Source organism: Ustilaginoidea virens, chromosome 4 (genome assembly GCF_000687475.1).
Source record: "Ustilaginoidea virens chromosome 4, complete sequence".
In the NCBI taxonomy this organism is placed as follows: Eukaryota; Fungi; Ascomycota; class Sordariomycetes; order Hypocreales; family Clavicipitaceae; genus Ustilaginoidea; species Ustilaginoidea virens.
In genome coordinates this window covers 2,995,828-3,009,207 of record NC_057319.1, presented here as the reverse complement: position 1 = coordinate 3,009,207, position 13,380 = coordinate 2,995,828, and the positions used below count along the sequence as shown (strand labels likewise).

General features: G+C 55.9%; 6 protein-coding genes across 6 annotated transcripts; 4 read left to right on the top strand and 2 right to left on the bottom strand.

Moving 5' to 3' along the window:
* Positions 1–38: 38 nt before the first annotated feature.
* UV8b_05274 (uncharacterized protein) lies at positions 39–1,584 on the top strand (the record flags this gene model as incomplete). The annotated part of the gene is made up of 3 exons (XM_043142772.1): positions 39–49; positions 662–773; positions 958–1,584. The coding sequence occupies 3 exons, from the start codon at positions 39–41 to the stop codon at positions 1,582–1,584; spliced, it is 750 nt and encodes a 249-aa protein (XP_042998706.1).
* Positions 1,585–2,054: 470 nt separating this feature from the next.
* UV8b_05273 (uncharacterized protein) lies at positions 2,055–2,862 on the bottom strand (the record flags this gene model as incomplete). The annotated part of the gene is made up of 2 exons (XM_043142771.1): positions 2,055–2,423; positions 2,497–2,862. 2 exons carry the CDS (start codon positions 2,860–2,862, stop codon positions 2,055–2,057), a joined length of 735 nt encoding a protein of 244 aa, XP_042998705.1.
* Positions 2,863–3,459: 597 nt separating this feature from the next.
* On the top strand, positions 3,460–6,320 carry UV8b_05272 (uncharacterized protein; the record flags this gene model as incomplete). The annotated part of the gene is made up of 3 exons (XM_043142770.1): positions 3,460–3,805; positions 3,977–4,959; positions 5,058–6,320. 3 exons carry the CDS (start codon positions 3,460–3,462, stop codon positions 6,318–6,320), a joined length of 2,592 nt encoding a protein of 863 aa, XP_042998704.1.
* Positions 6,321–7,751: 1,431 nt separating this feature from the next.
* Positions 7,752–8,750, top strand: UV8b_05271 (uncharacterized protein; the record flags this gene model as incomplete). Its single annotated transcript, XM_043142769.1, has 1 exon — positions 7,752–8,750. One exon carries the CDS (start codon positions 7,752–7,754, stop codon positions 8,748–8,750), a length of 999 nt encoding a protein of 332 aa, XP_042998703.1.
* A 259-nt stretch (positions 8,751–9,009) lies between these two features.
* UV8b_05270 (uncharacterized protein) lies at positions 9,010–9,667 on the bottom strand (the record flags this gene model as incomplete). Its single annotated transcript, XM_043142768.1, has 2 exons — positions 9,010–9,441; positions 9,533–9,667. The coding sequence occupies 2 exons, from the start codon at positions 9,665–9,667 to the stop codon at positions 9,010–9,012; spliced, it is 567 nt and encodes a 188-aa protein (XP_042998702.1).
* A 2,199-nt stretch (positions 9,668–11,866) lies between these two features.
* Positions 11,867–12,271, top strand: UV8b_05269 (uncharacterized protein; the record flags this gene model as incomplete). Its single annotated transcript, XM_043142767.1, has 1 exon — positions 11,867–12,271. The coding sequence occupies one exon, from the start codon at positions 11,867–11,869 to the stop codon at positions 12,269–12,271; it is 405 nt and encodes a 134-aa protein (XP_042998701.1).
* Between the last annotated feature and the right edge of the window lie 1,109 nt (positions 12,272–13,380).

Here is a 13,380-nt window from a genome sequence, read left to right as displayed (position 1 = left end):
ACACTACTAACCGACTTCATCAACAGCCAGTCGCAAAAATGGGTGCCACGTACGTCAATCATCCTTGAACGCTTCGATTTATGGGCATCGGAACCGGCTCGAGTTCCTCTGCAGATTGTTCGTGGTCCTCTCGCTGGGCAGGATGTCTTTGTCGATAAGGTCTCTTTCGTCAAAAGAACCCACGTCGAAGACTCTGCCAGCTCGATCCTTCTTGAACATCCCCCTCAATTCCTCAGACTTGGCACAATACGAGGCTGGGGAATTGAGAGCAGATGCACAAGGTGTTGGAGATGAAGAATTAGTGACTTAATTCTTCCCTCTGAAAATCATTGTCGCTTGCCAGCACGACGACGCTTATCACCCTTTGCTGGGCAGGAATACTCCCTCATTAGGTGACCAAGGCAACTCAGTGCTAGCGATTATTCTTCCTGAGCTCCGTGCTTGGGGTTGTTGTCGGATGAGTTTACAGGATACGAGCAATTACCGCCAGCAAGAAATTGCCAGGTGGTAGCCTTCTCCTTTCCCAGCTCACCGATGAAATTCATATTCGAGTCAGCCAAAGCAGAGAATGTCGCGTTCCAGCTACAGTTCTCGCACCGGCGCTCTCGCTCATACCTTGAGTATGCCGGACCTCGTGCTAATCTCATTCTTGCCCTTGTAGTACTGTCCCCACAAACGACCAGATCTTGGTCCCTGAGACCCTTCTCAAGAAGCGCAAGTCGCAGGAGAAGGCTCGTGCCGAGCGCACTGATGCCATCAAGAAGAGAAAAGCTGTACGTGCAACTCCCCTCTCACTTTCCGGCATATGATGCACAACACACCCATCAACTAGACATTGTCAATGCTGTTGATTTTTTATACCTTCTTTCGGGTCTGACTACTGCCGAATCTTGATTCGTGAATCCACTTCAACCATCTGTTTCCGTTATGTAATGCTGACATCACTTGCTCAAAAAGGCCAACAAGGAGAAGCGTGGTGTCATCTTCAAGCGTGCTGAGAAGTACGTCAAGGAGTACCGCGATGCTGAGCGTGAGAAGATTCGCCTGCACCGCCTTGCCAAGAAGAACGACTCTGCCTACATCCCCGCTGAAGCCAAGTTGATCTTTGTTGTTCGCATCAAGGGTATCAACAAAATGCCTCCCAAGCCTCGCAAGACACTCCAGCTTCTTCGTCTTCTGCAGATCAACAATGGCGTCTTCATCAAGGCCACCAAGGCCACTACCGAGATGCTGAAGATTGTCGAGCCTTGGGTCGCTTACGGTTACCCCAACCTGAAGACCGTAAAGGACCTTGTCTACAAACGAGGATACGGCAAAGTGAACAAGCAGCGCACTGCCCTGACCGACAACTCCATCATTGAAGAGTCCCTCGGCCAGTACGGCATCGTCTGCATGGAAGATCTTGTCCACGAGATTTACACGGTTGGCCCCAACTTCAAGCAGGCCTCCAACTTCCTGTGGCCTTTCAAGCTGTCCAACCCTACTGGCGGCTTCCGTCCCCGCAAGTTCAAGCACTTCATTGAGGGTGGTGATCTTGGCAACCGTGAGGAGCACATCAACGCTCTGGTCCGCCAGATGAACTAGATTTTTATGGTGAAAGAAGGTGGCTTTGCTCTGGCGACTGGGAGTGGTTTGAAAGGGGTTCCCAATGGTTTTAAGGCATGGTTGCTCGGCGTTCTGTATCATGACAAGGTTTAGGTAAATGATATCCTTGATGAATGACACACTCGAGTTCCACATGCCACACTGTGACAGTCATTTTCTTGCTGGCAGGTGAGAGGGTTTAATGTTTGCTATTTATTTCGGCCCCGGATTGCACATATCATTGTCTGCACCATCTATTCGTGAACCCAAGCGCAATCATCTGTAACTTGTTTACGGATGACGAAGAAGCCAGCGGATAGAGTTATGAAGCTTCGACGGTGAGCCATGCCAAAAGATCTGCACGTGTCTTATAGTTTATCCGAGTGAGACGCAGTCCAGCCTTGAAGATGAGGCCGTCTTTGTACGTACGTCTCCTGCTCCGTTTTTAACAATTATGCCAAAGTGTACAATTACATCTTGACGTCAAAGCTCGTGCCACAACCACAACTGCTTTTGGCATACGGGTTATCAACAATTTTGAACTGCGAGCCAATCAGCTCCATAGTAAAGTCCACTTTGCTTCCTTTTAGCAACTCTAGGGAGGGCTCATCGAGTATTACTTTTGCTCCCTCTGCGGCGGGAGAAGCAGGTTCTCCGTCGGGAGAAAATTGGAAAATCGTGTCGTCTTTGTTTACAGCGCATGACCAATCCTCCTTGTCTTTGGGCGGAATGGTTACCAAACTCATAAGGTACTGAAATCCATGGCATCCACCACTTTCAACTTGTATACGGAGTGCAAGATTCGGGTTCTTGTCCTTGTTCATAATATCCGACAAACGCTGGTTGTAAACGCGAGTTAGTATCCTGCGACAAGTTTACGGGTGGACCTGGAGCGGAGCGAGTTGCACGTACTTTTGCCGCTCTTGGGGTAATCTCCATCGTCATCTCCTGGCCATCCTCGTCTGTCCGCGGGTTTAGAATGCATGTTGTAGTAGGTCGACGGGTCGTAACCGTAAAGGTTCTCCGCCAAGGTTGCTCGAAAGTGCTCTTGACGGAAGCCTTGTCGAGGGACGCTTTGCCGGTAGGGTAATGCTGTGAGGGACGTAAAAGGCAAGCCAAATGACGACGCGTGATTGATCTTCTTCGTGGGAGGAGGAATTCCAGAGGCGCGAAAGATCGACCAGCTGCAGCTGATGAATCAGACGAATAGCCGCGCTTTGCAAGATGAATGAACAGCCTCGCGGCGGATGCGCCGGTTGCGCAACTGATATCGGCCATTCCTAGATTGTTGACAAGAAAAAAAAAAAAAGAAAAAAAAAAGAAAAAAAAAAAGGGACTGGCTCGAGCTTTGAGAGCACCAAGAAAAAACTGGCCGCTGAGAAATCAAGTTTGCACAGGTAACCGCTGAATAAAGCTACGAGAGTACGGAGCACTTAACTTCAAGCCTTCCAAGGCGGCGAGGCGATGGGTCGAGTGCCAGTGCCCGGGTGGGTCGGGTCAGTCAGTTCCGCCACATGGTTCTCCAAGGAGAAACAGAAGGACCGGGCTGACATAACTGCCCACAAAATCACAAAAAAAAAAAAAAAAACCACTCATCAGTTGATCAGACGAGGCAGGCCTCCCTCGCTGATGGACAGGAAATTGTGGGTCAAAGGAAAGAAAGACATAGGGACTGGAGCAAGCCGCCGCGGTGACTTCGCTAAGCCCCAAGTTTGAACGCCCCACCTCCCACCAAATATCATCAATTTTTGACCTCTGGGGACAGAATCGATTCCTAACCCCGCGCATCGCAACTTGGCGGCAAAACCCAGCGGTCAGCCCCCCCCAAGACCCTCGAAGAGACGACGAGGTTATCGAGAGAAATACTCGCCCGCCATGTCTAGGTTTTTCCGTGGTGGAGAGGACTCCTCTAGCGACAGCTCCTCCGACGAGGAAGAGCTCTACTCCGAGGAGGAGGAGCAGCAGGACATTGAGCAGAATGATTCCGACGATTCCGACGACATGGATGACTCTGACGACTCGGATGAATCGTCCAGCGACGATGAGGCCGGCGGTGCCAATCGTTTCCTGAGGGACGCCGCCTCGGATAGCGACAGTGAAGAGGAGGAAGTCAGGGCTAAAGTCAAGAGTGCCAAGGACAAGCGCCTTGACGAACTAGAAGCCTCGATTAAACAGATTGAGAATGGGCAGAAAAACGGCGACTGGACACTAATCTCTGCTGGTATGTGCAAGCAGTCCTGCTTTGACAAACCTATCGACGTGCTCCTCTCGCCCTCGCCGAGTGGATGATTGCAGGGGCGCTGCGGTCGATCTGGAGTGGCCAGGACGAGAATATCATGGTGATCAGTCGGGTCAAATGGACGCATTTGCTGACACATGTTCATTTGGATAGAGTTCGATAAACTTGGTCGGCAGGTTGCTCGCATGCAGGATAGCGGAAAGACGCCGAAGCCTTACATTCGAATCATTGCCGAGTTGGAAGATTTCATGAACGAGACTCTGGCCAAGCAAAAGGTCACTCCCAAGAAGATGAACGCCACCCAAGCCCGTGGTCTGAACGCCGTGAAGCAAAAGATGAAGAAGACCAGCAAGGAGTATCAAACAGGAATCGAAGCTTACAGGGCTGACAAGGAGGGCTTCATGGAGTCGGACGACGAGGAGATTGTGCCCGTGGTCAAGCCGAAGAAGGTGGCCAAGTTTGTCGACGATGTTGCTGAACCCGAGGATCTGACCGGTGAGGATGGCTTTGCCACCGTCGGCAAGGGAGGCCGCACTCTGCAGTACACTCCGGAGAGCATCTTCAAACACCTTCGTGGCATCATGGAGTCTCGTGGCAAGAAGAACACGGACCGGATCGAACAGATCAAGGTGATGGAGAAGCTAGGCGAGATTGCCAACACTCCCTACCAGCAGATCCGGGTGCTTCTTGCCATCGTTTCAGCTCGGTTCGATCTGAGTGCCGGCACCTCCAATGTTATGCCTCTGGAACACTGGAAGGCGGCTGAAAAGGAGTTGTCTACTCTGTTGGCTGTGCTTGAGAGCAACAAAGATTACGTCGTGGTTGAAAACGTGGAGGAGTGGGATGATGACGAGAAGCCTCCCAGCCTCCAGCCTGGCGAAAAGTACATCAAGGTTGCTGGTAGCGTTGTGTCGTATGTGGAGAGGCTCGACGACGAGCTCGTTCGGTCTCTTCAAAGCATCGATCCCCACACTTCCGAGTACATTGAGCGTCTGCAGGACGAGGGTGCTCTGTACAACATCATCTTCCGCGGCCAGCTGTACTATGAGCACCTCCGTAAGGACTCGTCCTTGGAAATTCCCCAGGACAGCGTAAACCGGGTTGTCATGCGACGTCTTGAGCACGTCTATTTCAAGGTAAACAACTGGAAAACAAGAAGGAGGAAGAAGAGGAAGGAGAAGAAGAAGAAAACACACTACATGCCGCGGGACGAGATGTGCTGACCTTGATGTAGCCTGCCCAGGTCATCAATACCTTTGAGGAGAACTGCTGGAAAGCTGCTGGCGACAAGGTCGAGTCCGAAACCACACCCCGAAGCGAGGCGCAGGATGCGAACAACCTGGTCAACGTCCTGTGCAACTATCTGTTCAGCAACAGCGACGGCATCATCCGTGCGCGCGCCATGTTGTGCCAGGTCTACTTCCTGGCGCTCCATGGCGAGTACTACAAAGCTCGCGACATGATGCTCATGTCCCACCTGCAAGACACGATACCGAATTTCGACGTTCAGACGCAGATTCTGTACAACAGAACCTTGGTCCAGGTTGGGCTCTGCGCATTCCGCAAGGGCCTGGTCTACGATGCGCAAAACACGCTCCAGGAGATTTGCGGCTCTGGCCGTCAAAAGGAGCTGCTGGCGCAGGGCGTCATGATGCAAAGATATAACCAGGTGTCCCCGGAACAGGAGCGCCTCGAGAAACAGCGGCAGCTGCCTTTCCACATGCACATCAACCTGGAGCTGCTGGAATGCGTATACCTGACGTGCAGCATGCTTCTGGAGATTCCGCTGATGGCGCAGACGGGCTCGTCCCCGGACGTCAAGAAGCGCGTCATCAGCAAGACGTACAGGCGGATGCTCGAGTACCACGAGAGGCAAATCTTCACGGGCCCTCCCGAGAACACGCGAGACCACGTGATGCAGGCGTCCAAGGCCCTCGCTGCGGGCGAGTGGAAGAAGTCGACCGTCTTCATCCACAGCATCAAGATTTGGGAGCTGATGCCCAACGCCGAGGAGATCAAGGTGATGCTCTCGAAGCAGATCCAGGAGGAAGGGCTCCGCACGTACCTGTTCACGTACGCTCCTTTCTACGACACGCTGGCGCTCGAGACGCTCAGCTCCATGTTTGAGCTGGACGGCACCAAGGTTGCCGCGATTGTCAGCAAGATGATCAGCCACGAAGAGCTGGCCGCTTCGCTCGACCAGGTCACCAACAACGTCATCTTCCGCAAGGGCGTGGAGCTGAGCCGCCTGCAGTCCCTGGCACTGATGCTGTCCGACAAGGCCAGCGCCCTCATCGAGACCAACGAGCGAACGCTGGAACAGCGGACCCAAGGCACATCCAACGCGTTCGAGCGACAGGGCGGACGTGGTCGAGGCGGCCAACGAGGCGGTCAGCGCGGTGGGCGCGGCGGCGGGCGCGGCGGCGGCAATCCCCAGCGACAAGCTGGCGGTACGCAATTCACCGGAGGTGCGCTGGGAGCGGCCGTTCGAGGGTAGCGGCAAAGATGGAGGATGTGGGGAAAGGTCTGGGAGCCGTCCCCGTAGGATCGATCCGCGGAGGAGCGCCTACAGAACGCCCGAGGAAAAGAAGAAGAAGAAGAAGAGAAAAAAGGCATGGGTATGGATCAGGAGCGCATAAATTTCCGCGCGCCTTGCGGCACTTTGGGAAAGACGTATTTTCAAACTGTTTGTGGCTTTGGTTTTCGTTACTCTTTCTTTTTTTTTTTTTTTTTTCAATGATTTTGTGCCCAACACTTTCAAGGCTTGAGGCGGCGGGATATCGGGGTGGGTGGCTGGATGCAGGCGAGGGGATGCTTGGGGGGGGGCAATGGAAGAAGCACGTTGCAAATCGAAATGAGCGGTTTGCGCTTGAAATCCACAATGAGCCGTCTTGTCCTCTTTCACGTTGTCTGCCGTTAGGATACTCCGTAGTAGGAGGGGGGATGGAGAAGGGAGCCGTGAAAGACTCGACTCGCCTCCGGGGAGGGGGGGGGAGGAAGCAATGAGCCGGCCACAGCATGCCTGCTGGTGACGAGACATGCATGACGAGGCTGATGTGATGATGCTCAGGAGTGGGCAAGGAACCGTCCGTGGGCAAGGAACCGTGTACGGGGATGCCGTTTCCCAGGCCGGCGCACAAGAATGCGCGCGCTCCTTGGGAATGTCGAACTTGTTGGCTTGGATTTTCACGGTTCCAGCAGTCAGCAGTTCAAGGCTCGAGGCTCAATATACATGTAAGGCACCTACAGGGTAGTTCACATTCCCGGGGGGGAGGGGGGGGGGGGGTCGACTGGCTGCAATGCATGTGCCGTGGCCGGTGCCGCCTGTGCCGAAGCCGAGGAACAACGCTGACAACGCTGGCTGACTCGACCAGCACGGCGCAGCAACAGCGCAGCAACAGCGCAGCACGGCGCAGCACAGCGCCCCACGGCACGGCTGGGGGCTTCTGCCGCCTGGGGAAAACAATTGATAGCTCGCCTCGCCCCAACCACCAGACATCCTCTCCCGCGCCATCGCTCCTTCTATTCACAATTCTTTTATTCGCAGTCCAGTCCTTTATCCGCAGTCCCTTTACTCGCAGTCAATCCCTTTTCCGTGCCATACGCTATACCTACCTACCTACCTACCTAGGTACCTAACTGCTCCAGGCAGCTGTCGAGCCCGCCTCTGCCACGGAACGGATCGGGCAGGCCCAGAGCTTCCACCCGACGGCCCCCTGATCTCTCGCGTCTCTGCATCTTGCCAACGGCAACTTTCAGCGTCAGGCTCATTTCGATAAGTCGGGCCCGCCGCGAGGGCACGTTTTCCCCCCAGAAAACCCCCCAGAAAACCCAGCCCGTCGCTGCTGCTCTCGTCCGCGGTTCCCCCGACCCGCGCCCAGCTCTTTTGCCAAATCCCGCTCTCTCGACGAACAGAGAGGCTCGCATCATGGCCGACGCCGAGCCATCCGCCTCGGCCGCCGAGAACACCAACAGCATCGACACGCCGCTCCCGCCGTCGCCGCCTTCGCCGCCGGTGCCGCCGGTTCCTCAAAAGACCCCCCCCCTGTCGACGGTTCTCGCCGCCGCCCCGTCCCGCGCCGACGCCTTCCTCGCCCACCTGGCGAGATGTATGCAGACGCGGGCGGGGGCGGAGACGGTCCTCCTCTTCGTCTGCTACGCCACCCGGCTGGCCGGCTCGGTGCTCGAGGCCGTCGGCGGCGCCGCCCTCAGGCAGTCGGCTCGCCGGCTGGTCGCCCTGGCCTACAGCCTGCCCCCCGCGACCACGGTGGTCATGGCCTCGGCCGCGCCGCAGCCCTCCCTGGCCGCCCTGGCCCTCCGCCTGGGCGGCCGCTTCAAGGCCCTGTCGGCCGTGGTGAGCGAAACCCGCACCATGGGCCGGCTGTGGGGCCTGCTCGGCCTGTACTTTGCCGCCAAGCGCCTGGTGCTGAGGTCCCGCGCGGCCGGCCCCCGGCGCGGGAAGGAGGAGGAGGAGAAGCACGACGGCGGCGACGACGACGACGACGACGACGACGACGCGGCTTTCGACACGCTCGTGGCCTGGGCCCAGACCCTGTCGCTCATCGTCTACCAGGCCGCCGAGAACGCGGCCTACCTCGCCGCCAAGAAGGTCCTGCCGCTTTCGCCGGCCACCCAGGGCCGTCTCGGCCTGGCCAGCGTCCGCGCCTGGGGCCTATACGTCGCCATAGAGGGAGCCCGCCTGCTGGTCGAGCGCAGCCGCCGGCGGAGCGGCGGCGCCGCGCCGGCCAAGGATGCCGACTGGGCGGCCAGATGGAACAAGAGCTTCTACAGAAACTTGGCCTGGGCGCCGCTCACGGTCCACTGGGGGACGCGGCAGGGCTTCCTGCCGGATATTGCCGTGTCGCTCCTGGCTTTCTACCCGTCAGTGGGTGCCATGGCTGACTTGTGGAGGGAACAAACGGCTTGAAAACTACAAAACACAAAGGGGGCACGTAGGGGCTTCTGACCACGGTGGACCGGGGGTGGGGGGGGGGGGGGGGGGGGGAGCAAATGAAGAAAAAGACGGCAGTGAATGAGCTGCCGTCCGCGGGTGGTTTCGTTACGTTCTAAAGGTTGGTTTGAAAAAAAAAAAAAAAAAAAAAAAGGAAAAAACACTGGCAAGGCCGAGATTTGGGTCGAAGAATTCTTCATGTATCCCGCAAGGCTCGTGACAAGACAACAGCTCGTCACATTGGCAGCCTCTTCATTTCATCCCTCGTCCAGACAGCCCTCATCCTCTCAGCCCCCAACATCTCGACCTCTTGATCCAGGTGCTCCCAAAGCACGCCCCCCCAGCCCTCCATCTTCTCCTTCAGCGTCGCCATTTCAAAGTCCACTTCCCCGCGACGACACTTCTGCACGTAGCGCTCAAACTCCTCCAAGCCCCTGTGGATCTGGGCGTGCTGCTTGACGAGTTGGCCGCTCGTGGGGTTGAACTCGGGCATGCGCGTCGCGAGCAGGGGGAAGATGTGCTCCTCCTCAATGGCATGGTGAGCAGAGAGGTGGCTGGCAAAGGAAATGCCCTCGGAGAGGAACTGCTGGAGGGTGAGGTTCGGGGGCCGCCGAGAGGTAGAGGCCGCTTCGTAGAGCATGTTCCACGTCTGCCGGAAGTAGTCGTGCTGGCGGGCAACATGCGCATATGGATGAGGTCAGAGAGAGAGGTGTTGGTGCAAAAAGGGGTCAAGAGAGAGCGGGTTGGAGCGTACGTACGAATTGCTGCATGCGGTCTGCCATGCGGCTGTAGATGCGGAAGTCGTCATCCGACAGCGGGGGCAGCTGATGCTCGTTGGCGGGCGTGCTCGCCGCGGCGTTTGAGGGTGATTGGTCCTCGGCGCCGACAGTCATGGCCGGTGCTAGAGCTGCAGCTGGTGGTGCGAGTGACGGACGCGAGGTTTGCTCCTGTGCCGACCGGACTGCGAGGTGGCTTTGCTGGGGGGAAATCTGGTTGGAAATGCAGGTCGGGGGTGCTTTGCCAGAGTTTGCAGTCGCCAGTACGGGTCGAGTCTGAATACGTCAAGGCTCTCAAGGTCCTTTCAAAGACCATGGCTCGATGGCTCCGATTTTGTCACGTCCCACGTCTCGTCGAGTCGAGCTTGCCCTCCCGGATAGGCTGGTGACGGATTGGTTTTCTCTTGAAGCCTCGCCCATTTGCTGACCAATTCCCCCATAAGCAAAGCAAGCGCCTTTTGGCAAAACGCCTCTTTCCTGGTTAGGCGCGGATCCAAGGTCGAGGTCGACGACGCACCTGCACGACTGGCACACCGGCAGCGTTTGGCTCGAGGCTTTCCTGTGGCACTTGTTTTCTCCTCCAAACCGGGGTCAGGCAGACGGAAGACGGAGACCGATTTCTTGGTGTTTGGTCCTGGTGGCTGAGGGCGCGGACAAGGTGTGCAGGTGGCGGGTTGACAGACGAGCGAAGGGAAGATTAATCAACAAGCCGAGCGGCTCCCTTGCCGTCTCCAGGTCCGTGTGACAGCGTCGAGACGGAGACTGCAGGTGCGCTTGTTTCTGCGTCTTGAGCATGGTATTGGGGTTGCTGTTGTTTGCTGAACTGCCAAGCACCATTGCTGCTTTGCCCGGAAGCTCTACTGAAAGGCAAAAGAAACAAAAGAAAATAAAAAGAAAATAAAAAAAGACATTCAACAACACCACCCAACACTAACCCAACCCATGCCCACATACCTCGTAGTTATCGACGGATTACACCGACGACTTCAACAAGTCTTCAAAGATGGAACACCTCTCATCACTCTCATCCATCAATTCATGCTTCTCTTGGCTTCGGGCTCGTCATCGCTTTGCTAACGAGATATCGCATCGAGAACGGAGTGCTGATCCCGGTGATGCGTGTCCGTCCGTGCTGGCGGTTTCGGCTTTGCAACCTCGCAAGGGGGTCAAACACCAAACGTATCATCAGGCCCGGTGCGTCCATCAGATCATCGAGGCAGTAAACCAGACAGTGTCATCCCGTGGCCGCCATCCGAAAGCTCCCGCACACTGGCCCCTGCATCCCGTCGTTTTGGATGCAACAATACGACGCTGCAATCGCTTGCATACCGAGTCCGGCTGACAGGGTTGAGTTGCTGGCGATGAAATATCCGGTCCTTTGCACGGAAAAAAGTACCAATCATGCGAGTTGACCTCTTTTGGGATGGAAGCTTGGGTGGGATCTATCTTCCTGACAACTGACGAGCTGACGAGCTGACGAGCCGGCTGACATGTCTTGATTTCACATATTTTCCTGACAACCAGCTGTCGACAGCTGGTCTCTTCGCGCAATGCCCCTCTGCGTTTTTTTCAATCCAGATGCGCCATGTCGAAATCCTTCTCTTCGTGCAGATCTCGGTCTCAAGATTGAGGTAGCTAGCCAACAACAGCCTTGCAGCCAAGTTACCAATCCTTGTGTGTCCTGATCCAAGGCGAATTTTTTCTTTCCCCCTGCTACCGACACGTGGGCGTTGCTTCCCAATCGAGCTTGCTTTCCTTCCAACCTGCAACCTGGCCACCCTATCGTGCCTGGCATCTGGTATTTGGAGGCTCGAGGGGAAGGAGCACTGCAACCAAAACCCCCGTTTCACTGGCCGGCAACGATTTCAACCCACCAAACCGCTGCGGAAAAAAGTCACTCGTGCTGGTGATCCAAGCCATAGTTCTGGGGCCGTGGCCTGAACAACTCGAAACGCATTAAAAAAAACCCACGAATACCTACGAATATCCTTAAGAATATCGAATTTCTCTTCTAGGTGTGAATAGCCAACGTGGCCCCCTATTGCGCGGCTCGCCTACCTTGATCAGTTTGTTTTCTTTTGGGCAACTCGCTCGAGGCTGTGCATACGCAAAACACTTCATTTGTGCTTCGTACTGCGTTGGGCTCAACCGTTGGCCCCCCCCCCCCCCCCCCGCGACGTCACACATACCGATTAGCCATCTAGTCCGCATAGACCACTCCCTGGGCTTGATATCATGATGGTTGCCGGCTTACCTATCTTGGCTGCTGTCCTTTGCTTTGCCGGCCCGGGCTGGTGCTCATCAGCTGCCAGGCTCATGCCAAATTCGACCGGCATCTCGTGGCATCCCACCAGCGACACCCAATCTACCTGTGACGCGTCGACCTTTGCCGAGTCCCCGAATATTGACCCCGCGAACTGGAGAGAATGTGCTAGTCTGTACAGCTCTTGGACATCCGAGAATGGCACATTTAATCTGAGCAATGTCAACGGAACCGGATTCACGCCCATCTTGCAGACCACGGATTGCACTCTCGGGGTCAAACCTGCTGATCCATCAAAGGGACCCTTCACGATTGGGGACAAGGACATCAAAACGCTCCTGGGTACTAGCCTCCGACAATTTTCCGAGGGGACCGAGCTGAGAGTCACGGGCGTTGTCAAATGTGCCGCCGCGAGCGGGGCCAAGGGCGACGTCATCTGGCGAATATCGAAGTCATAGGGTGGCCACCGATATTTGATGCCGTGTAGACGCAGCTTGCGGGAGCATCAGAAGGGGCCGGGGGAGGTGTAGATGCCAAATGCAGGGTATGAGCGGGAACGCTGCTGGCGACCAACTGGTTTTTTCCATTTCGAGCAAGGCGAGACTGGGACTGGCAGACTGTACACGGCGCGGACATGTTATTGTTTAGTGCGAGCCCCTGCTGATGGGTCGCGGGATATGGGCCGAGTGCTGTTTTGTTGTTGATAAAGGGGTAGACTCGATGCTGGTTCGTGTGCACAAGCCAGCAAGTGCAAAGCCTGTTTTGTTCATATGACTCCGTGCGTCGGCACGCAACGCAGTAGATCTGAAACAAAGCTGTTTGTTCACTGTTGACCGCGAGTACCAGCCACGAAGAGAAAAATACTGGACCCCAATCTGGCTGCCCTGTAGACAAGACGTTTATTTGTGTTGGAGCTACGGAGTACGGAGTAGAGGGGGCACGTTTTGACGACTGTGAAAAGGGTACGGCGATGAATGATGGATGAATGATGATGAATCAAGGCGAGGGAAACGACCGATTGTCCAGAACGAACAAAGGGCAGGCAGGGATCGGGAGGACTTGAGAGGACTTGCGCGCCCAGCTACGTTACTCCGTACAGAGGCAATCAAATCAGCAACGCAAGGTCCAGGTCACACTCTCACACTCTGGTCTCTGGTGCGCCCTGCAGAACGAACCGGGTTTACGGAGTACTCGTCCTCGCTTGGCACCAGTTATTAGGGTTTTTTGCAAACCGGTGGCGTCGACGGGCCAGTCCGCCAAGACGACCACCCACTCCCCGCTTCGATTCGTCATCAATTTCAGCATTGTCAAAGCTCAAGAGGGGCCGGTGTTGCGCATGAGAGCAGAGCATTGGTCGGTCGCCCAGGAATCTAGTTGGTGGCCGGTGGATGGGGCAGGCCGCAGGGCTATATCTAGGTATGTATCTATGCCATGGTGTGCTCTCGTTAAACTTGGCCAGTAGGGGCTGTGAGCTGCGGCACAGAGGCACAGAGGCGCAGTGGCACAATGAGCCATGAATGGGACACGCGGCGGGCTAAGAGCTCGATGAAAGGGACATTGTCAACGG